General features: G+C 49.2%; 1 protein-coding gene across 3 annotated transcripts in view; it reads right to left on the minus strand.

Annotated features, from left to right (window-relative positions):
* RPS6KA2 (ribosomal protein S6 kinase A2) overlaps nucleotides 1–22,352 on the minus strand; it is a 351,085-nt gene that overhangs the window by 154,589 nt on the left and 174,144 nt on the right. Inside the window, exon 1 of one of the 3 annotated variants that reach the window (XM_030852958.2) lies at nucleotides 4,932–5,229. The exons of the other annotated variants lie outside the window; for them this stretch is intronic. Coding sequence (XP_030708818.1) covers nucleotides 4,932–5,030 — 99 coding nt within the window. The 5' untranslated portion in view covers nucleotides 5,031–5,229. Of the gene's footprint in view, nucleotides 1–4,931; nucleotides 5,230–22,352 lie in introns of those variants that run through there. 3 annotated transcript variants of the gene reach the window in all.

Raw genomic sequence — 22,352 nt, forward strand, 5'->3', positions numbered from 1 at the left:
ATCTGTGAGCGTTGGAAATCGGAACAGATTGACAACTGATGTAAGCAGACCACTGAACTCCAATGATGCCAATAATTTCACAGGACTTACACCCTACATAGCGGGCTTCCATTTACGTGTCTGCCTCTCTCTCTCACTAGATGTTAAGTTCACTGAGGGCAGGGATCAGACCTTTATATCTCAACTGCTTTGCACAATGCACATGGTATACACTAAAAAGTCTGAGTGTGTAGATAATTGAGCTAAGTAATAGATGAAATTCTTCTCCACTCAACAGTTTACCACTATCAATACCCCAGAGAGAGGACTTGTCTTTTATCCTTCTCACTCACCCGCAACTGTCTTTCAGTAAAAATGTCAAAACCAGATGAAATGATAGGTAAACAAAGAGAACCAACTTCCCGTCTTTGGTGATAACCTCAAGCAAAATAAGCGTTCCCTAAATGAACCGACACTGAGTACTGATACGGTTAGCAGGCTGGTAGATAAATGAACCGACACGGAGTACTGATACGGTTAGCAGGCTGGTAGATAAATGAACTGACACGGAGTACTGATGCGGTTAGCAGGCTGGTAGATAAATGAACCGACACTGAGTACTGATGCGGTTAGCAGGCTGGTAGATAAATGAACCGACACAGAGTACTGATGCGGTTAGCAGGCTGGTAGATAAATGAACCGGCACGGAGTACTGATGTGGTTAGCAGGCTGGTAGATAAATGAACCGGCACGGAGTACTGATGCGGTTAGCAGGCTGGTAGATAAATGAACCGGCACGGAGTACTGATGCGGTTAGCAGGCTGGTAGATAAATGAACCGGCACGGAGTACTGATGCGGTTAGCAGGCTGGTAGATAAATCTTACCCCGAGTAAACAATATCATTTTTCACTAACTGAAACCCAGTATTTCCTCCCAAGCCTTTCCTGGCCAACCTCTCTCAACCTTCCCCAGCCCCAAGGCTAGGCTCTGGAGTTGGCTCACACTTTGGAGGTTTTCCCGGGCTACTGAAGGATGAGTAGGCGGGCTTCCTTCCCAAAGCTCTGCGAAGTCAGGACATTGACGCTGGGGCAGGTCCTGACTCTAGAAGCAGCCTGAGCTCTGGGTGCCGCGGCTCCAGGACCTGCACTGTAATGCATTCTCGGATCCCAGGGTGACAGGCAAGATAAGGAAAAGGACTATCACCATCCCAGCCAGATGACGGACTGGGGCTGTCATCTTAGCAAATGGGGCCAGTCCTATCGAATGAAACAGGCTGGAATCCAGCCTGGGACAATTGATCTCTGCCTATTCTTCCCCAAGGCACTCAGCAAGGGCGCCTCAACGATTAATTAATTACCAGGCTGGGAGACAGCACGAGCCATGGGCTCCGCAGGCCGTAGGGGCAACCTCAGCTTCAGACAGAACCAGCAGACGCTGAACAACATGAAAAATATCAATGAACCCGGGAAATATTTTATCAATATCCATAGCCAACAATGATTGATTATTGATTTTATCACCCAGACTCCGCATTAAGCCTTTACATATGGTGGCTCAGACCCCTCATACTAACCCCGAGAGGCAGGAACTACTACCATCCCCATTTCACAGTGGAGAAAACTGAGGCTTAGGGAGCTTAAGGAACTGCCCTGCTGTGAGAGGTAAAAGTGAGAATCCAATTTCAGTAAACCTGATGCAAAGCCCCAATTCACCTGGAACTTTCTAACTTCCAGGAAAGGTTTTCTAGAGTAACTTTAGGTTACGAAGCACATTCCAAAATAGCCCCTAGAGTCGTTTTCTTTTAAAGCTTGTAACAGCCTTCATTCAGGCATCATCTAATACTTGGTAAACGCCAATAACCACGCAACCTGAAATGGCTAAAATTAATAATAAACAGTACATGCTCTTAGAGTAACGAACTCCCTGTCAAACATTTTAGGAGCATAAGCAAGTCATTTTGCTTCCCTGGGCCCCATTTTCTCATCTATGAATGAAATGGACAGTTAGATGAGGCAATGGTTACACCTTCTAGAGGTACTATGGCTCTCAGGCAATGTTGTCAATGACCTGATATCAGAGCTTTCTCGGGAGTGAGGGTCTGGCCGACGCTGAGCCCTGAAACCATTCTAGGCCATGCGCATAGAAATCTGTGCAGGACATCCAAGTTGCCTTTAGAAACCCCCAGAATCATCCTTGTCAGAGTCCAAGATCTAGCCGTCTCAGCTGCTGCAATGCTGATACACTGTAAAAACATTTAAGCTGTAATTCATAAACTGATTCCAAATCTGATCAAACAACCTGGCTTCTCTGGTGGTTAGAGTTGACCAAATGCTGAGTTCTAGATCGGAGAGTCAAGTCAAATTTGAAAGCGAGTGTGAAACACTAGGCCTCTCCCCAGAAGCCTTTTTGACAAAGATGATACTGTTTCAACCTTAAAGTAAGTACTATTACTTTCCTGTTTATATCACTAGATTTTGAATGTAAAGAAAACAAAAATTTTCAAAGTCTCTGTGTATATTTTAAAATATAAATTTCACAGAAAGAGTTTAAAAATAACCACGATTCTTTTTACAAAATGAGTTATCTTTTTCATTAGTCCAAACAGAGGACTACATACATATCCCTGTTAAGTACTTTATATGTCCTACTTCTCAACCTCAAATTATTGACAAACCTGCCTCCTAATTTTCACAATGTTTGGTGAGTTCTTCTTGGTCTATAATCTGCTCTGACTATACAAACGAATAGACAGGCTTCTTTGGGAAATGATGGAAGGTAGCCGGGCAGGAACATGGAATTTACTGGACTGAAGCACTGGTCAGTCAGTCACTGATTCGATCCCCCACTAGGTGGGGGCACCATGAGGCCAGCGCTGCTCCGTCTTATATTTTTTGGACCTACAATGCCCAGAAAAGAGCTGCACACATAGGAGGTTCTCAGTAAACACTTGCAGAGTGAATTAGTTGTTCGGTTTTCAGCATGATTCTCAGGTTTTGTTCTCAGGGTTTTTCCTCCCTAGCAGTAGAATGAGGAGAGTAACACATGTCTACCTGGATTTTCACAAGTATCAACTGCAAGCAGCTGCTGAGAGCATCTGCAAAGAACAGAGCACTGTTATCAGTGCTGGGCATCTTTATCAGACCTTCTGTCCAGCCCCCAGCACAAGCACCTGGGTCAGACAAGTGCTCACTGACCACATGCTGACAGACTACATTTCTTCCTCGTCGGCTTGACCTTCTGCATAGCTGATGGTTTATTTATAGTTTTATTTTGTATACAGAAATTTTATTTTCACATTGAAGCAACATTGTTTCTAAGCAACACTTGGTTCCTATTATATATATTTTTTGAGGCACTTCCACAACCTGGTTCTCCTTGCCGAACCAGAACACCAGAGGTGAGTATATCGTGCCGAGAGGACTCCTGACTCCACGGCTTTGCCAGTGTTTATGCCCCTCTTCTTAAACGACTCCGGGACTTTACTGCCTCGCCTTGACAAGGACAATAAATGGAAGGAGACAAGGCGCTGAATAATAAACTTGGCATTCCGATGAATAAAGACATACTAGGGATAAAGGTGAATACTTCCTGAGTTTCTATTCTTGTCCACTTTCGTTTTTTGAGTGCCTGAGACCCAGGAAAATGACTTATCTCAATGAACTTATGCTTCATCTCTGTCAGCATGAGGTTTAAAGCAAGCCCTCCTCCACAATTTAATGAATAGTTGTATTTGTTTGAAAGATATGTTTTACCCTCAGAAACCTAACCTAGTTCTTAAAATTCTGATTTAGTGATATCATAACAGAAACTTTTTAAACAAGTAATTCCCTGTTGCTTTCATGTCTATTCCTGAGCTTTCCCTAAAGCCCTCTTAATTGTTGCAGAACCCATGCCTGTATCTAATATCATGGCAGCCAGGACAAAGAAACTCAAGATGAAAAATGTGACATTGTTCCAATTGATTTGACTTCGTTAGAAAAAAACACATCAAAACCTCCATAGGTGCCAGCCTTGTGGCACAGGCGAGAGCAATGTCAAAAGAAATCTCTAGGCTGTGTCATCACCTCCCACCCCCTCCCCCCAAACCCCACAATGTCTTTTTCTTTTTTTTTTTTTACTTAAACATGCTTCACAGTTAGGTCATCTATAGATTCAACCATGTACTCTGGACACTGGGATGAAGAGAATAAGATGTGATTTGTGAAATACAAAACACATTAGAGAACCGTCCACAGATGACTTGGAAACCTGAACATGACATGATGCAGGACCCGAGAAAAGGACACTATTTTCAGGGTCCTCTGGCTTTCGGGACGAATCTATATCAAACCCCGAGCTGCAGAGATATTGCATCAGGCACTTTACTACTGAGCACCGTTTCAGACTGATCCAAGTAAATTGTGTTGCTGCCTTTTTTAAAAAAAAAAAAAAATCCCTTTTTGTCAATTCTACACTGATTTCAAATACACGAATAATCTACACTACATGGTAGTATTTGTGTGGCTCTGGGTCAAGGCAAAATAAACCCGATCAACACCAGCCTAGGGTGGGGCTAGGCAGGTTCTGTACTTGGGACTTCTGAGGTGCCACAGCGAGCGACACGGGCTGAAAAGCCCTCCCCACCCGGAGCACCCCTGTGGGCACCCAGGGTGACTACCCCAAACCCTGCGCAGAGCGTGTAACAAAATTAGTTAGAAATTCAATGGGGGCAAAGTTTAGTCCCTGTTGAGGACCCGAGGACCGGTCCAGTTATCAGTAAGTCCCAACAATAACGTTCGGTTTTAGGAAAACCGGACCAGCTTTCAACTTTAACTCCCTGACATGGATCTCAGGGTGACCGTGCATGTGACAATAGGAAAGGGCTCGGGATGTATGGCCCCAAGACCCGCAGCATCCTCCAGGGCGCGGCGGGGACCTGGGTACCTGCGCGCTCAGAGGCTAGGGCATTTACCTCGAGTCGGCTAAGACTGGAGCTCTTGGAGCGCGACTTCTTGCGCAGGTACACGGAGAAGAACCTGCGCACGGTGAACTTCTTCATGCTCAGCTCCATCGCCCGGCGCCCAGCCGCGAGGAGCAGCAGGGCCGGAGGACGCGCATCCCCGGCGCATCCCAGGCGCGCGGGGTTAGGTCCGTCTGCGGGCGCGAGCGGTCGGGAAGCCCGGCGCAGCGGCCATCGGCACGGGGCGCGGGCTGCGGGCACAAAGGGCAGGCCGAGCCGGCCACGGCGGCCGGGGGCCCAGCGCTCCCTCCTCCTCCTCCTGCCTGCGAGGACCAGCCCCGGGCAGCCCCGCCCCGCCCCGCCCCCAGCCACTACTGCCAATCAGCACCTGCCGCCCCGCCCGGCCCTCCGCCACTACCGCCAATCAGAGTCCGCCGCCCCAGGCTCTCCCTCCCCCTCCCTCTCCCCCTCCTCCTCCTCCTCCTCCTCCTCAGGCCTAGGGAGGAGCCGGCCCCCGCCACTACCGCCAATCAGAGCCCGCCGGCGCGCCCAGCCACGCCCACCTCCTCCTTCTCAGCCACTACCACCAATCAGCGCCCACCGCCCTACAGCCCCAGGCTCTCACTTCTCCTCCCCACCCCACCCCCTCCACCCCCGCCTCCAAGTACTCGCTCTCTGCGGCTCTGCCCCGCCCACCGCCCCCTCCGCCAATCAGCGCCCTCGGAGGCGCATGCCTGATGAGCCCGAGGAGGACTGCTGCGCCGCGCGGGGAGGGCGCTGAGGCAGCTCAGCTGCGCCTGTCGCTTGCTCTCTGTTCTACTTCGTTGGCCTGTTGGGCTTTTTTCTAGCTTGGGGTGTCATGTTTTCTTTTCTTAAAGCACCCATATACAGACTTTGGAATCATGCTCTTCTGTGCCGTACAAAACTTTAATTGCTGATTAGCAAACACTTCTAGAACCTGGAACAAAAGGGTGGAGGGGTGCACCATGAGCCTGCACACGTGCGCTCTGCACCTCTCCTCGCCCCTTGGCCCCTGCGGCCCTCTTCTTGAGCCCGTCCCCGCGGCCCAGGCGCCCGGCCTGGGGGTCCGCCAGTCCTTGCCCGGGTGATGAAAGGATCCCCACACAGCCCGGGACGCCGGCAGCCAGCTGGGGAAGCCTCCCAGGGCAGTGTTTGGAGAACAAAGACACATCCGTTCTCCATGACCTCCGACTCCATGTATAGAAAATTATCCAAACGGATGACTTATCAGGGCCTAAACACAGAGTGTCCTGAGTCAGGGCTCTCAGAAACCAGCTGCAGGGCTGCAGGGGATTTGCCTTAAAGGGGAACACCCTTTGTTTTTCTTTTTTTCCTAGAAATGCTCACCAGAGGGCTGTAGGCAGTTCCAGATTTGTGAGCTTAGGACTCTGTGCAGCCTTTTGTTTTCCTCTTGTGCACTGTCCACGTATTTTTATGTTTAAAACAGGGCCAAACAATCTCATTAGCATACTGCCACCAGCCCCTGAAAAGTCCAGAAGCATTCTTGCACCCGCTGCTGTGTGCCAAGTACCGCTTTGCTAGGCAGATTGTGAAAAATCTACATGTCATATCATCCCTCGGCTTAATCAAAGGTCGCATTAATACTTGTGTCAGGCTATCTTTGCTGAAGTGTGTAAAGGCAGCGGATGCTCCCAGATAAGAACTGGTCAGTTCGTGCTGCATCTGGGTCAAGAGGTGAGGTCAGATAAGTCTCCCTGGGGTTCAGTGGTGGTAAGAGTGCAGTTTAGCATCACGATGCTGGCACTGCCACTTCCTTAACTGATGAGCTTCAGCACACTTGCATGTTCTGTGTTCCCACCGTGCATCCCTAAGATGAAAATATGCCCCAAACCGGTTCCTGCTTCCCACAAGGATTCTTCTGCTGGAGGGCCACTATCCCCACGCTGGGAATGAGCTTCCTACCACCCTGGGTCTCCCGCCACCACCACTCAGGTATCCCAGCTCTAAGCAAACAAAGACACGCCAGGGCTGTGCCACGTTGCTTCTCTGGAAAAGACAGCAGCTGACGGACATCAGACATCGGGCTGGTCACCTGCTCCGAGAATGAGGAAGAAGCCGGCTGTGGGTAGATGGTACAACTAGTCAGAGACAGGAGTATGGTTTGTCAGTGATGCTAGCTCAGGGGCACCCTGCACAGAGCAATAGCCTTGGGGCAGGCTTGTGTATTACCAACAAGAGCATTTTGAGACTTCCCTGGTGGTCCAGTGGTTAAGACTCCACACTCCCAGTGCAAGGGGCCTGGGTTTGATCCCTGGTCAGGGAACTAGATCCCGCATGCTGCAACTAAGAGCCCATATGCTGCAACGAAGACCCGGTGCAGCCAAATAAGTAAATAAATAATTTTTTTTTTTTTAAAGAGCATTTTGACCTGGTGTAACAGGACTGGGAAGGCAGGGTCTTATGGGACATCCACAATCCCTCACAGCTGAGTGCTACAAAATGGCTCTGCTGAACTTGGACATCTCAAAAGAAAAGAAAAAGCAGCTTCCATATTTCAACTAAGAAATTCATTTCATTGCTAGAACAAGTCTGTTTGCCCTTCTGCCAGTAAAACAGAGGTATATCAAAGTCTCTGGCAATCATTTACCACCAAACCCTCCAGACCACCAAATCTGGGGTAGGTATCAGGGCCCACTTTAACTTGGGTCCAAATGATCCCTAGCAAATTTTGGGAAAGAAAAAGTGAGCTTAATAAAGGCTGGGCTGGTGCCCAGATGATGGGGGGGGGGAAGCTTGGAGAGAAGACCAAAAGCTCAGCAGACACCTGATCATCTTGGGTTTCTCCCCGACTTAAGCACGATCGGTCTGGGACTGAATTCCATGGCTAATGCTGCCTCCAAGAGAGGACCAGACTGGCTGGTGTGCTTTCGATTCAGTTGAACACACGATTATGAAGCTCCTCTGAGCACCTGGCCCAGTGCTTGGCCCAGGGGAAACGGACGTGATTATGACGCGGCTCCTGACCTCCAGAAGTTCACGGCCGTGTGTTAGAGAAGGAAAGTGGATAGGCAAATCGGATGCAGGTTTTACATAATGTGAAAGAAACATGTAAGAAAATGCTACAAGAACAGAGATAAATGAGGAGCGAATCCTAACTGGAGAAGCCGAGGAGGCGGCATTTGGGGTGAGCGCCGCGGACAAGGACGCGGGTCCTGGACAGACAGAGGGGACGCGGTCCCCAGCTGCGGAAGAACAGGATTATTGAGAACTTGGAACAAACAGAATTTCATGATTGATGAACGGAAAGTAAAGTTCCTACCAAGTCCCCGATACACAAGAGGTTAATGATTTCAGAATTCCAAGGATGATAACCGACAGCCTTCCAAAGCCCTGGAGCTGCCCCTTCCTGAGAACACAGGACGCCCTGGCAGGAAGGGGAGGGAGGCTTTTGTCAGCAAGGTGACTGGCAAAATCTGTGCCGTTCCACCTTCCCTTCCCTCCACCCAAAGGACCTTCCGGGGTTGGGGGGATGCCCCTCCTTTATTTCAAGCCCCACCATGACAGCTGTGATGTGCTGGGGCCTGGCTTCTAAAGGGGGGAGCAGGGCGGCCATGGCCCCGGGGAGGCACCAGGGGGGACTGCTCACGGAGTGGCCTGCGTTCCCAGGGCTTGTGGGGAAAAGGATACACCAATGTCTCCGACAGATGAGACGTGGCCGTGCAGGAGACGGGCACGTTTGGAGGTCCCTGAGGCCCTGCCCGGCACCAGGCCCAAGGCTGAGGGAAGAATTCTAAGTAACCCCCAAAATGAAAGGCGCTGTCCTGTAAGTGGGCTGCAGCTGGGGAGGGAGGGCACGGGGGGAGGGTCTCCAGCCACAACAACCTCGGAAGAAGACGAGACAGCTGACCATGAGAGAAGGGGTCAGCTGGGCCAGGAGCAGTCTAAGTACGTCTTCATCTCTCCTCTCCTCCCGCTCTGACCCTGAAAAGGATGCTGCAGGCTTCCAGTGTGATGGAAATTCAAGCTGGGCAAAGAGAATGTCTGAGTTTGATCAGTCCTAGGACTGGAAGCACTAACTTCCTGATCAAGTTTAAAACCTAAAGTGAATGCAGTTGTCTCTTGTTCAAGAAAGGGAAGGAAAGCCATCGAAATTGCCAGGGTCCTTTCACTGTCCACTCTTCCGACAAAGAGTGGAAGGTGTGTGGTGATCCAAGCACACGCCAGGTTTGTGCAACAAACCAGTTACGATGGAAGTGGGCAGTGCGGAGTCGAGAATGCCGTCCAGGGTTGCAACCTGGAGATTCAAATTTAACCCTCAAGGGCCACAGAGGTCAGATGCCCAGCCACGCAGGGTGGGGTGGCAGGGAAGGGAAAGAGCATAGCCAGCCCTGACACAGGCCTGTGGACCTAATTCACTTTCCATGTAACCAAAAACAACAACGACAACTCAAGTTGAGAACTTAAAGTGGTCTCAGCTGGTTCTGAGCCCAGGTGCCCAGCAGAAACACACAGAAATGCTCTCTAGAGAAATCCACATTAAACCCAGGATTCAAAGAATTCCTCGCACACAGTTACCAGGAGCACAAGCTCACAGCCACTGAACGCACAGTTCACAAGGACACGGGGTATCGGCAAAGCCAGCAAGACAACCGACTACAGAATCAGACGCGTGGACTTCAGCTGCTGGACTTAGCAGACGTCGAATGGAAAATTATCAAATCTAACATGTTTTAAGGAAATAAAAGGAAGAAATGAAAATGTGATGAACAAACAAGAGACTGTAAAAATGAATAAAATACTTCTGGAAATGAAACGATGTAGTCCTGGACACGGAACAGATGTAGCTGAACGTAAATGTCCTCTTTGTTAAAGAGCAAATGCGATATAGCTGTGGCTCGGGGAGCGATACCTAAAAACGTACAGTGGTAAGAAGCATCGCATCGTGGAATGTACGTCAGAAAGTGAAACATCTTGAATCAAATTTCTACCCACTGTTCCGATTATGACTTCACCTTTGCCAAAATCCTCCGAGCCTTTAGAACTGGGGGTGACTTTGTCAAGGGGACATTTGGCAATGTCTGGAGACATTTGGGGTTGTCACAACTGGGGGTGACAGGAAGGATGCTGCTGGCATCTAGTGGGCAGAGGCCGGGGACGCTGATGAATGTCCACAGTGCCCAGGACATCCCCACCAAGAATGATCCCATCCAAAACGCGTCAGCGCTGAGGTCCGGAAAGCCCACACTGTGTGATGAAGGGGGAGCGGGGGAGGGGGGGAGGGGAGAAACCTGTCTACTTTCCTCACAAGGTTGTCACCTACAAAACTGGCAACTCCGCACAGTAAACCAGTATGAGGAAGTGCTCTGTAAATTGTAAAGTGCTCAACAAACATGCTACTTGTTAAAATCCTGGAGTTTCACACAGAAAAATCAATGACACGCCTGGGAAAGGAGTAGACCCCCCTTTTCTAGAATTTTAACCTGAACGCTCTCTCCGTTAAACTCTATTGTCCTGTGCAGGGCACGGCCAGCCACCCCACCGCCTGAACCAGAAGATGAGGAATAGCCACTCTGTCACTCCTTCATTCCGTATGTGTAACGACCCAGACTTGTGACACTTTCTAAGTAGCGTTCCTGTCTCCCTTCCTTTCAGCCCCGCATCAGTAACCATTGGTGCAGGAATACAGTAACTCCTGGCTCAACGCTGCCCCCACCCCCGCCCCGCCCCGGCAACCCGTCTGCAGTCCCACTACCAAAGCAATCTGTTTCGAAGCAAACAGCACGCCACAGCTCCAGCGTCTGCAGGAATGAAGTGCGACCCCAGAGCCAGGAGGCCGTGTTCTCCTCCATCACGGCGCCCTGTCCTCCTGGGCCCACTGCGCGGACACTGCGCGTCCAGCCTCCACTGCGCTGTGGCCACTGCCTGGACGTCCTTCCCACCTTCTTCAAGATTCACTATTGTTGCTGGGAAGCCTAATGGAATCCCCGCACCCGCAGGCTGTGCTAGAGAGTCCTCCCCTGGGGTCCTTGTTTTACTTACTACGCTGGGTTACGACTCCTGGCTTCTGCGTGTCTCTTACCCACCTGGAAGCACCCGGGTTGGCCACTGTCTAGAGCAAGCACTCTGTGCGTGCTGGCTTAAAGGGATTCTGTTATGACTGTTATCAGAGATTTGTTGGTTATGAAGATCTGGGCCTACATTATTATTCCATCTCTGTAACACACTGGAAACTCTATGAAACAGACACAGTGAACCCCATCTTATGAGGTGGAGAAACTGAGGCCCAGGGAGGTGAACCAACCGTCTAAACTGACACAACAAGAGAAGAATTCAGACAAGGTCTGCATATCCAGGACCTCACAGATTCACAGTGTATCAAGCAATAGTGGCTGGGCACCAAAAGAAAGCACTAGAAGGGGTGGCAACCAAGGGGTGACAGGCTGGGGTCCTCATTTCCCTAGACAACTGCACTTGCCCAGGAAATGCCACTGGGGCCAAGGGTCTGCCGTCAGAGCATCTCACAGACAGAAGTGCAGGTGGCAGCCGCCAGTGGCTCCATTATGGCCTTGGGGACAGGCAGCGTGAGTGCCTCTGGCAGCAGAATGCTGTGCTCTGGGAGCAGAAAGCCTAGGTTTCCTTGTGAAAACTTAGTTTACTCAGGATGCAGCGGAGGGACGCCAAGGTGAGGCGTCTGACTACGCGTCCGTGCCGCGGTAGGACACTTGAAAACATTAATGCCGGTGCTCTCACTTGGTCTTTTCTAATGATCAGTGTTTTAAAGGGGGGAGGGGCAAAACCCCACAGTCTGTCGCGGGAGGCGACAGCGTCCGTAGGACTTCCGGGTTTGAGCTTCACTATTGTTCACATGTTGTTACAGGTTGGGTTGTGTCCCCTCTAAAAGCACGTTAGAACCCTGACCCCCAGGACCTCAGAATGTGGCCTTATTTGAAAATAGGGTCATTGCAGACACAGTAAGATGAGGTCACGCTGGAGTGGGGCGGGCATAATCCAGTGAGACTGGTGTCCTCGTACGAAGGCCACATGAAGGCAGACAGTGGAGGAGGCCACGTGCACGGAGGCAGAGAAGGGAGAGATGCAGCCGTGGCCGGAAGCTAGAAGAGGCAGGAAAGATTCCCTACAGGTTTCAGAGGACCAGCGGCCCCCTGATGCCTTGATCTTGGACTTGTGGCCTTCAGAGGACCAGCGGCCCCCTGATGCCTTGATCTTGGACTTGTGGCCTTCAGAGGACCAGCGGCCCCCTGATGCCTTGATCTTGGACTTGTGGCCTTCAGAACGATGAGATGATACAGTTCTGTTGTTTTAAGACACCCTGTTGGTGGGGCTTTGTGTTGGCAGCCCTTTGTTGTGGACACGAACACACTTCTCATCCCACAAATGTGCAGGGAACCTTCATGACAAAGACGGTCAGTAGGAAGGCTCACGACTGAACGGAGAATCTGGAATAACAGCATGTGAGGAAACTGACCTGTGAACAGAGAAATAAGGGCTTTTTCTTGTCAACCTGAGCCTATACATAAATTAGAGAGGAACTTTAAAAGGAAGGGAGTTAGCCGGAAAGAGGAAACAGGTTACAACTATAGCAGGAAGGATTTTTGCAACTTAAAAAGAAAAAAAAAAAAGACCTCTTATAATAGAAAAGTCTCTCAAGACCTGGAATTGGGTACAAAGGAGAATGTGAAATCCTTGCCAAAATTTTTTTTAGCAGGAAATGTTCATCTTTTAAAAAATATTTCATAGACATCTACAGCCTTTCAGGCACTAGATATTTATTTTAGGGATGGGAACTAGATAAGCACATTAAAAAATACTCAGGGACACTAAAAACAAAACCATAGGGGTTTAGGCTCCATGGCGTGTAGTGTCCTGTGGTCCATCCCTCAACATCCTCATGAGAAGGCCACAGGACCAGGCTGGGGCAGGGTGAGGGCATTCTTGGCAATACAGCGGGTTACGTATGTAGAGGCAGATTTCCTGAGATACGTAAAACAAAGGGAAAATCTTCTCTTTGTTAAAAAGCCCAACTTTTTAAACATCCCAGCTTATAGCAGCCCGAGGGCCACATGGAAGCAAATGTCAGTACTCTGGAGGGGTCTCAAAGTTTAACCACAGAGAAAATTATCAGGAATATGGGCTCACGATCATGAATTGCTAAATACACGAGGAGGTAAGCCACCGGGAGCAAACAGTGAGTAGAAACAGCAAGTTGCAGAATCAGACGTGTGAAGACTGCATTTGCTTAATATGTTTAAAGCCCAAAAAGGGGGCCTGAAGACATTACAAGGAAATTAGAGGTTATAAAATGGTCCAGCAGATTTGTAAACAAAAGTAGAACTTTAAAAGTAAAATCGTGGGCTTCCCTGGTGGCGCAGTGGTTGAAAGTCCGCCTGTTGATGCAGGGGACACGGGTTCGTGCCCCGGTCCGGGAGGATCCCACATGCCGCGGAGCGGCTGGGCCCGTGAGCCATGGCTGCTGAGCCTGCGCATCCGGAGCCTGTGCTCCTCAACGGGAGAGGCCACAGCGGTGAGAGGCCCGCGTACCGCAAAAAATAATAATAGTAATAAATAAATAAATAAATAAATAAAATCGTAATGATGTAAATTTTAAAATAGGTAGATTAAATAGCACTTTAGACAAAGTCCAAGAAAGAGCTGATAAAGGAAAAGTTAGATCTGCTGAAATTTGACAGAATGCAAACCAGAAAGACACTTCCAGATCAAGAACCTGAGAAAGTTCACTACCAATGAAAACATATGGGGAGAGCTAAACGCTCATGGACTGCATAAAAAGAAATAAAAATCAAGTTAGAAATGAAACCTTGATTGAAAAACCAGCATATGCATAAGGAGGGTGATCAGAGTTACAATCTTCTAACGTCCTTGTATTTTTTCTGGAAGTCAATAAAGATGCAGATTACTTTTAGACTAAGTTAAATATACATGCTAAAATTTCTAGAGCAACCAATGAAAAAGCAGAAATTCACTGTGTACAGCTGTCCATTGGTATCCATGGGGAACTGGTTCCAAACCCCCTCGGACACCAAAACCTGCAGATGCTCAATCCCTTACGTAAAATGCTGTCGCACCATCGGTGGATCCAAGCTTGGCTGAATCCACAGATGCTGAATCTGCAGATATGGGAGAGCGGACTGGGATTCTTTAATTAATAGAGACAAAAGTATAGAGCAAGAAAATATTCCGGAAGTAGACAAGAAAGAAGGGAAAAAAGAAATTCAGAAAAAGGAGGATAAGTGGAAAACACAAGCTGCTGGGAGTGGCAACCACCAGGGGCAAGCGTGTCTCTGCATTCGTCACCCATTCATGCCGAGTGTGTGAGGAACATACTGCACACTGAGCATTCTTAACCCATTTCTCAGGCTTGTGTTTGCAGCGAGCAACTCTGCAGGATGAGGTAGCATTTTCCTCCAGGACAAAGAACAGGCTTGCTTACCCCTTGCTATAAACACAAGGTCCCCAAGCTCAGTGTTCCTCGACTGGGATGCAGGTTCACTGTGAGCATAGCATCCATCTGCTTCCCCTTCACTGCACCCTGAGTGGTGGGGGGCAAAGAAAACCAATGCAAATATGGTACTCATGTCACTAGACTGGTAAGGTCCCTTCTCTCTGATCCTGGAAGCTTATGTCTTCTTGCAACACCCATAAAACAGGAACATGCTAATTGTTAGTTTGAAAGTAAGGCAAAGTCAGATCCTACACCTTACACAAACTAACAGCATAGGAACAAATAAAAATATATCAAAAATTACAATCAGTGTGAGTGGGCTAAACTCTCCAGTTCAAAGACAAACAGTGCCAAACTGGTTTAAAATGAATTTAGTTATAGAGGCATTTCTAAAATAAGAGACACAGAAGATCTGAAATAAAATAAAAGAATGGAAAAGATGTATCAAGCAAATACTAATGAGAGGAGAGCTGATGAAGCAATATAAATGCAATACAAATTACACAACAAGCACTTGAAGATATAAAAAACTCACTACATATTGATGAAGTTTAAATTCACCAGGAAGATAACAATATTTCCAAACTCATATGCCCCAGGTAATAAAGTTTCAAAATATATTAATCAAAAATTGACATAATCAAGGGGAGAAATTGACAGATCCATTATCGTTTGGGGAACTATCCAACACATCTCGCAATAAACGATAAATCATGCAGAGGAACAAAAATCAGTAAATAGTTGAATAATTAAACAATACATTTAAGAAAGTTGACGTAAAGAATATGTATATATATCCAACCACTTTAGATTGTGCATTCTTTCCAAGTTCATATGAAATATTCACAAAAAGTTGACCATGTTTAATCTAGGCACAACTATCTAGACTATCTGAACAACAATCTCACAAGTAATTGTTGCCATGTAGACTGATTTTTCTTACCACACCACAAGGATCACTTTTATGTCATTATTAATAACCCATATGATTGGAAAAATTTTAAGTACAATTTTAATAGGATTCCCTCTATCAGAGGCTTTAAGAAACAGCCATAATGTTTTGACACAAATCTCAAGCTTATTTCCAGATCAGTGCCTTGGGCTGCCTTTCTTTCCCTACAAACCCAAGCAGGGCGGCCAGTCGCACCCAAATCTATGGAAACAGCCTAATGTCAAGAACTGAACCGACCTCAGCCCTTCCGACTCATCTCTCCACACTCTTCTCCTGCTCCCGGGCTCCAGCTACACTGACCTGCTCTCAGCTCTCAGATATGCCCCCTCCTCATTCTCTCGGGGCCACTGCACATCCAGTCACCCCCAGCTGGACCATGCTGTGCTCCCACTCACACTCACGAGGTTAGACTCCACCTCTAGCTCTCACCTCCAATACCAGTCCTTCAGAGATGCTTTCCAAGAACCCCCAGAATCAGCCAGTCCCCACCTGAGATGCTCTTAAGGCGACGGCAGCTATCTAGACCAGAATATACTCAGGTGTACACGTGTGACGATTCGGTTAATTCTTGTTCCCAACGGACTGTAGACTATACAAGGGCAGGAATTGTGTCTGTTTTGCAAACCACTAACCACACTGCCTGTCATGATGCCTGAACATGCAAAGCAAAGATCTGCTGAGTGGACATGTGAGCGAATCAGGCAGTGGACTGCCAGGCCGAGAGCCACCAGCGCTTTCAACACAATGTGCTTTGTGACGCAGGACGGAGGGTAGAATGAGGACTGACTTGCAAAGGTCAGCTGCCCACCCTCTTCTTCTCTCCCTCCCTCTTCCTGTCTTTCAGCCAGTAATTAGCACATCACCTCCCATAACTGAGGGCCAAATCAGCTGTATGCTAAGGACATATGACATATAGTTTCCAAAAAAAAGAGAATTCTTTTGCAGGGAACAGATGTTAGACTCACAATGGTACATCCTGAAGTTCGACGCTGTGTACAACCCACATTTCTGAGCCAACGTGCCCCATCTCCTGTGTCTGCTTCTCCAGCCCGTGACGTCACTGCTTCCGGTTATTCTTGTGACTGTGCTTCCTTCCCGGGACAACTGGCTGGGGAGTCTGGTGACTCCAGGAAGTCAGAGACTCCAATCCTGACACCCTCTGCCAGGAGCAACTGCCTCAGCTAAATCTCCCAACCTTCTCAAGAAGGATTAGACTGAAGTTGCAAACATGAAAGCATATTGCAAAAGCATTTTAGCTTGGAAATATTTTAAACGACGGTCTAAAAATGTGAAAAACCTGGGAATTTGTCGTTTTCATGTAGCATTAACATGACTGGGGGTGTGGTTGGTGTCCCCCAAAACATAGTTTGAAGTCCCAACCCACAAAGCTGTGAGTGAGACCTTATTCGGAAATAGGGTCTTTGCAAATGCAATCAAGTGAAGATGTGGTCACAACTGGATGAAGGCTGGCCCTAAATCTAATGTCTGGTGCCCTTGTGAGACACACATCACAGAGAGAATACCATGCAATACCATGCAACCATGGAGACAGGGATTGGAGCGATGCGTCTACGTGCCAAGACTCGCCAGCACCAGAAGCTGGAGACAGATTCTCCAGCACCTTCAGAGAGCACAGCCCTGCCAACGCCTTGGCAAGGGGAGAGCATCATGAGAGCCGGGGGTAGGGCGGGGGCCTTGGGGGTCACTTCTTTGAGAAGTGCTGGTGCAAGAAGCCCCCCTGTAGAAAGAATTAGGGTCCCCGACACTGCATCCCAGAAGATGATCCCGCCTTCAGGGAGGGCCGGGTGAGCCAGGAGGACGTGTCCAGGATAGAGGCTGAGCCCCAGGACAGGCCACCCCGGCGGGGGCTCCCTCTGCACAGACACAGCCTCTGGAAAAAAGAGTAGACCCATGCTACTTGGGGTTTCCTCCTCTCCTAGGACTCATCCTTTCCATGTCAATGCCGCTGGCAGTCAATTCCACGGCTTAATTTGGTTCTTTGAATACTACAGCTCTTCTTTTGGTAGAAGATTTATTTTGTTTCGTTTCTCCTACGGCCTCTGGGAATGTACTGATTGTGGGGTGACCCAGCCCCGCTCAGGATGGGCATCCATGCTTCCCGTGTTCAATCTTCCCTTGTCTGAGCTGCTTTCCCTTCTGTCCAGAGCCCGGCTGTGCGGACTGACCTCTGCTGGTCGAGGTATTACACACTTGCACCGCTGTGCCCACAGCACGCCAGCCTCCGCGCTCAGGGCAGGAAACGGCTGTGGAGGGCGTGTGGGAAGCCACCTGCCTCCCGTGGCCCTAGGACCCTCTCAGGTATGCGGTGAGGGCTTCTGAGTTTGGGGGTCATTCCACAAGCCATTCGGATATGTTTTAAAAGTCTGGTCAAGCCCCCCTTTATCTATGACTTCTATGATTTCCCATACTTTTTAGGAAAAAGGTCAAGTCCCTTAGATGAACCCACAAGGTGCCCACATGCCTGTTCAACCTCTTTCCTTGCTTCTCAACAACAGAAACTCTTCACTACAGTGGTTCTGACTTAACTTGAAATCACCCAGAGTGTTTCTGTTATTTTTCAAAAAATAGAATCTTCATTTGTCCAATTTCCTCTGATCCTTCAAGAATTCATTTAGAACCACCTCTTTTGGGAAACTTTCCTACACACACACACAGGCGTGCACACACTGGTACAGACATCCCCACACACACATGGCCCCACCCCTGATGTTCATGCTCTTTCCCTGTGCGCCTACGCTGTGATATACACACGTGCACCACACACTTTACAGCCACCACGGTAGCTCCTTCGCCTTTGTATCTGTGACTGGACAGCCAAGAGAGTGGAAGCGGGGTCCCAGCTGCCAAGAAGGCACCTGGTACCAGAGGGACATTTAACAGATGTTCCTTGACTGAATGAATGAAAGAATTCAGGTATTCGTGAACCAATGATTCTCACTCAGGGGCTCACCATTTGAGCATTTTCATCTATCACCTTTACACAGCTAATTTCTGACCCTGTACTTCCAGCTCCGACAGCTCTCGATGGCTCTGGTCTCATATTTATAACTGTCTGCTGGACGGCTCCATCTGGACGCTCCGATCTGTATTTGTAAGATTTATTCCCACACCTGCATCTCCTCCAAGGCCCTTACCTTCAGAACGGCATCACCCGTCCACTGCTCACTCAGCTCTCAGACTCGGAACGAGGGTGCCCGGCACTAGCGCACGTTGACTCCTCCCTCGCGCTACCCCTTAGGCGTTCCATCAATTGCAAGGCCCCGTGGAATTCACCTGTGCGGCGTCTCAAAGGTTCACTTTCCCGTCGACCACCTCTGCCCCCGGGTCTAGGCTCTCCTCGCCGACCTCCTTCCTCAACTGCAGTCCAGTTCACACATCACTAACAGACCCGTGCCCCTACACTGCGCAGCCCTCAACCTCCCCTGCTGAGAGTGATAAGTTTGCATTTTTCAATAAGTTAGCAATACAGTAATTTTTTGTAATTTATTTATTTTTGCTGTGTTGGGTCTTCGTTTCTGTGCGTGGGCTTTCTCTAGTTGTGGCAAGCGGGGGCCCCTCTTCGTCGCGGTGCGCGGGCCTCTCACTATCGCGGCCTCTCTTGTTGTGGAGCACAGGCTCCAGACGCGCAGGCTCAGTAGTTGTGGCTCACGGGCCTAGTTGCTCCGCGGCATGTGGGATCCTCCCAGACCAGGGCTCGAACCCGTGTCCCCTGCATTGGCAGGCAGATTCTCAACCACTGCGCCACCAGGGAAGCCCAATACCGTATTTTTTAATTAAAAGTTGTACATCCTTATTTTTTTAGACATAGCGCTACTGCACACTTAATAGACTACAGTATAGTGTAAACAGACTTTTATAAGCACTAGGAAACCAAAAAATTCATGTCACTGGCTTTATTGTGATATTCGCTTTATTGTGGTGTCTGGACCCGAACCCGCAGTGTCTCCGAGGCCTGCCTGTATTTGCTGTTGTGTGATCCTTCCTGTTAAATCATATGCTCCCTACGGGCAGGGATCTACATTACTCCATGCGGCCTCCACTTTGAGGACAGCATCTTGCATGTAGCAGGTGTTCAGTAAGAGATTAGGGCTTGGGACTGGACTGCAGACACTTGGGTGGGCTGATGCCGGAGGATGCCCTGCACCTCGTCAGGCATGCGGGCTTGTGTGCAGGTGAAGCGGGGACCACGGTGATGTCTCCCATGATTGGTGCTACCGGAAGCACAGGGCTGTCTGGAGCCTTGTCTCTCTGCCACCTTTCACAACAACGGGCTCCTAGCACAGAATCTGGAATCGTGTGTCAGACCTAAGTTGACAGGTAGTGGTCACCGTGAGGGTAGAAAGATGGTGGTCTTTCTTTAAACTATTCTTATTTAAAAAGTCGTTGTTGGGCTTCCCTGGTGGCGCAGTGGTTGAGAGTCCGCCTGCCGATGCAGGGGACGCGGGTTCGTGCCCCGGTCCGGGAGGATCCCACGTGCCGCGGAGCGGCTGGGCCCGTGAGCCATGGCCGCTGAGCCTGCGCTCCGCAACGGGAGAGGCCATAGCGGTGAGAGGCCCGCGTACGGCAAAAAAAAAAAAAAAAAAAAAGTCGTTGTTGCCCTTAAAAGAACAAAGGCCTGAAGGCTGAACTGTCAGTCGGGGTAACGTGATGGGCTCTTGTCCCTTAAAAGCAGAGAGTTATATTCAGGAGGAAGATTCCCTCAGCATCACGCTCATTTGTTTTGTTGGGAATTACCATCTCCTTACACCCCAAGCTGCAGAGCCAGATTCCCTTTCTCCCTCTGTGGGAGTGAGACTAGCCCTCCTGGGCTTTCTATTCTGGGGTCCTCGCAGGAAGCCCTTCATCACTGCATTCTTACTCACAGACACTGAAACAATACGACATCCAGATTGCAGCAGGCACTAGGAGAGGCTGACAAGAGAGGAGAATCTCCTGCCACCCAGAGGCAGAGGGGGTGGGGGTCCCTTTCGATCGTCCTCTTTCCACTGTCATCACTTTAGCGTCAAGAAATGATGACCTTTTTTCACGCCCGTGTCCTGTGTGCACTGCAGCTTGCCTCAGACGCAACGCCCTAAAGCATCAATATTCCTGTAATGCTGGGCATAAAGGTAAGCTGATTCAGGCATGTAAGCAAAGGCGACATTCCATGGTGGGAAGAATTGAATTTGTGGGCTTCAAACTCCCCAGTTCCCTCTCTCTCTCTTTCCCTCCTCGTTCTCTCTCCCTGATGTCTCAGCTGAAATTCTAAGTGGTGTCGACCCTCAGACCCGTCTGTAGAAAGGTTCCCCCCGGGACCTCGGACAGGACTGCAAGACTCATCCCCGTTGGGCAGCTTCTTGGGTTTGAGATGGTGCGGAAGCTGGGGATGCTCAGGTCGGCTTGGGTCTAGACCCTGGACAGGCCACTTTGTTTGTTTCTGGCATCTAAAACTATGTCCCACGGACGGCTCCGTGCAAAGGTCCCCTGTCTGCAGGACCTGCACCCGAGGGGACCCCATTACAGAGCCTCACCCAGCACCTCCTCTGAGAGCTGGGGACACCTGCCCACGAGGAAACACCAGTGCTTTGCTCACGAGCACATTTTCAGTTGGAACCCAGAGCTCTCGACTTCACCGTGGTCCTTTCTCTACTCTATCTCATAGTTACATCTTAATATTATAATTTTTTTTGGTGAAAAGCAGAACATATCTTCTTGTAATCGACCATCTGCAACCATTTGTGCAGCTCAGCAAGTACAGAAAAGTGTTGTATCATGTGGGCAGCGATTCAAAGATTTTTTTTTAACCAGATTACGCAATTACCTCAATGCACAGCATTATGTAAGTGCACCTGAAAAACAGGCCGTTACAAGGAGTAAAACTAGAGATGTGCAGTTGATTCACTTCTGTTGTATTTCTCAACCTTGCAAAGGATTTGTGATACCCACTAGGCTATTTCCTTGCATAGCAAGAACATTTTATCAAGAGGAAACAATCTTCACAGGATGACAAAGGAAACCCAAGGAAAAGTATGACTGCTTTTATCTCAAGGAAGGGAGAAAAAATGTCCTTGAAGCACTTTATGCTGTCACTTTGAAATACTGGTGACAGCGATCAAATATGCCACCAGTTACTAAGCTTGCTTAGAAGCCATAGAGACGCCAACAACCCTTACGCAGGATTCTTAAATAGTATGTCTAACTCACTGGCAAGGGATGACACGTGACATTCAGGTATTGATGTGTGTATGCTTAAGAGGCGTGGATACAGGGACTTCCCTGGTGGTCCAGTGGTAAAGAATCCACCTTACAATGCAGGGGATGCGGGTTCGATCCCTGGTCAGGGAACTAAGATCCCACATGCCGCGGGGCAACTAAGCCCAGGCACCACGACTACTGAGCTCGCACGCCTCAACTAGAGAGCCCGCGTGCTGCAAACTACAGAACCCATGTGCCCTGGAGCCTGCGTGCCTCAACTAGAGAAGTGAAAATCTGCACGCCACAACTAGAGAGAAGCCCACAAGCCACAGTGAAAGATCCCGCATGCCTCAATGAAGATCCCGCATGCCGCAACTCAGACCCGACGCAGCCAAGAGTAAGTAAAATACATAAATAGTAAATAAATTTAAAAAAAAAAAAAAAAGGGGGCTTCCCTGGTGGCGCAGTGGTTGACAGTCCGCCTGCCGATGCAGGGGACACGAGTTCGTGCCCCGGTCCGGGAAGATCTCACATGCCGCGGAGCGGCTGGGCCCGTGAGCCATGGCCGCTGAGCCTGCGCGCCCGGAGCCTGTGCTCCGCAACGGGAGAGGCCACAGCGGTGAGAGGCCCGCGTACCACAAAAAAAAAAAAGAAAAAGAAAATTGAAGCATGGACACAGCACACTGTCAGCTGAATGCATCCTGAGAGCTTTTTCCCTGGGCCCATTTGCAAAGTGCTCTCTTCTCCCGAGGAATCCACGTGTGAGCTGCTGCTCTGTATTATCTCAGGCGCCCACGTCACTGTGGGCCAGACCAGTCCCTCT

Source organism: Globicephala melas, chromosome 14 (assembly GCF_963455315.2).
Source record: "Globicephala melas chromosome 14, mGloMel1.2, whole genome shotgun sequence".
Lineage (NCBI taxonomy): Eukaryota > Metazoa > Chordata > Mammalia > Artiodactyla > Delphinidae > Globicephala > Globicephala melas.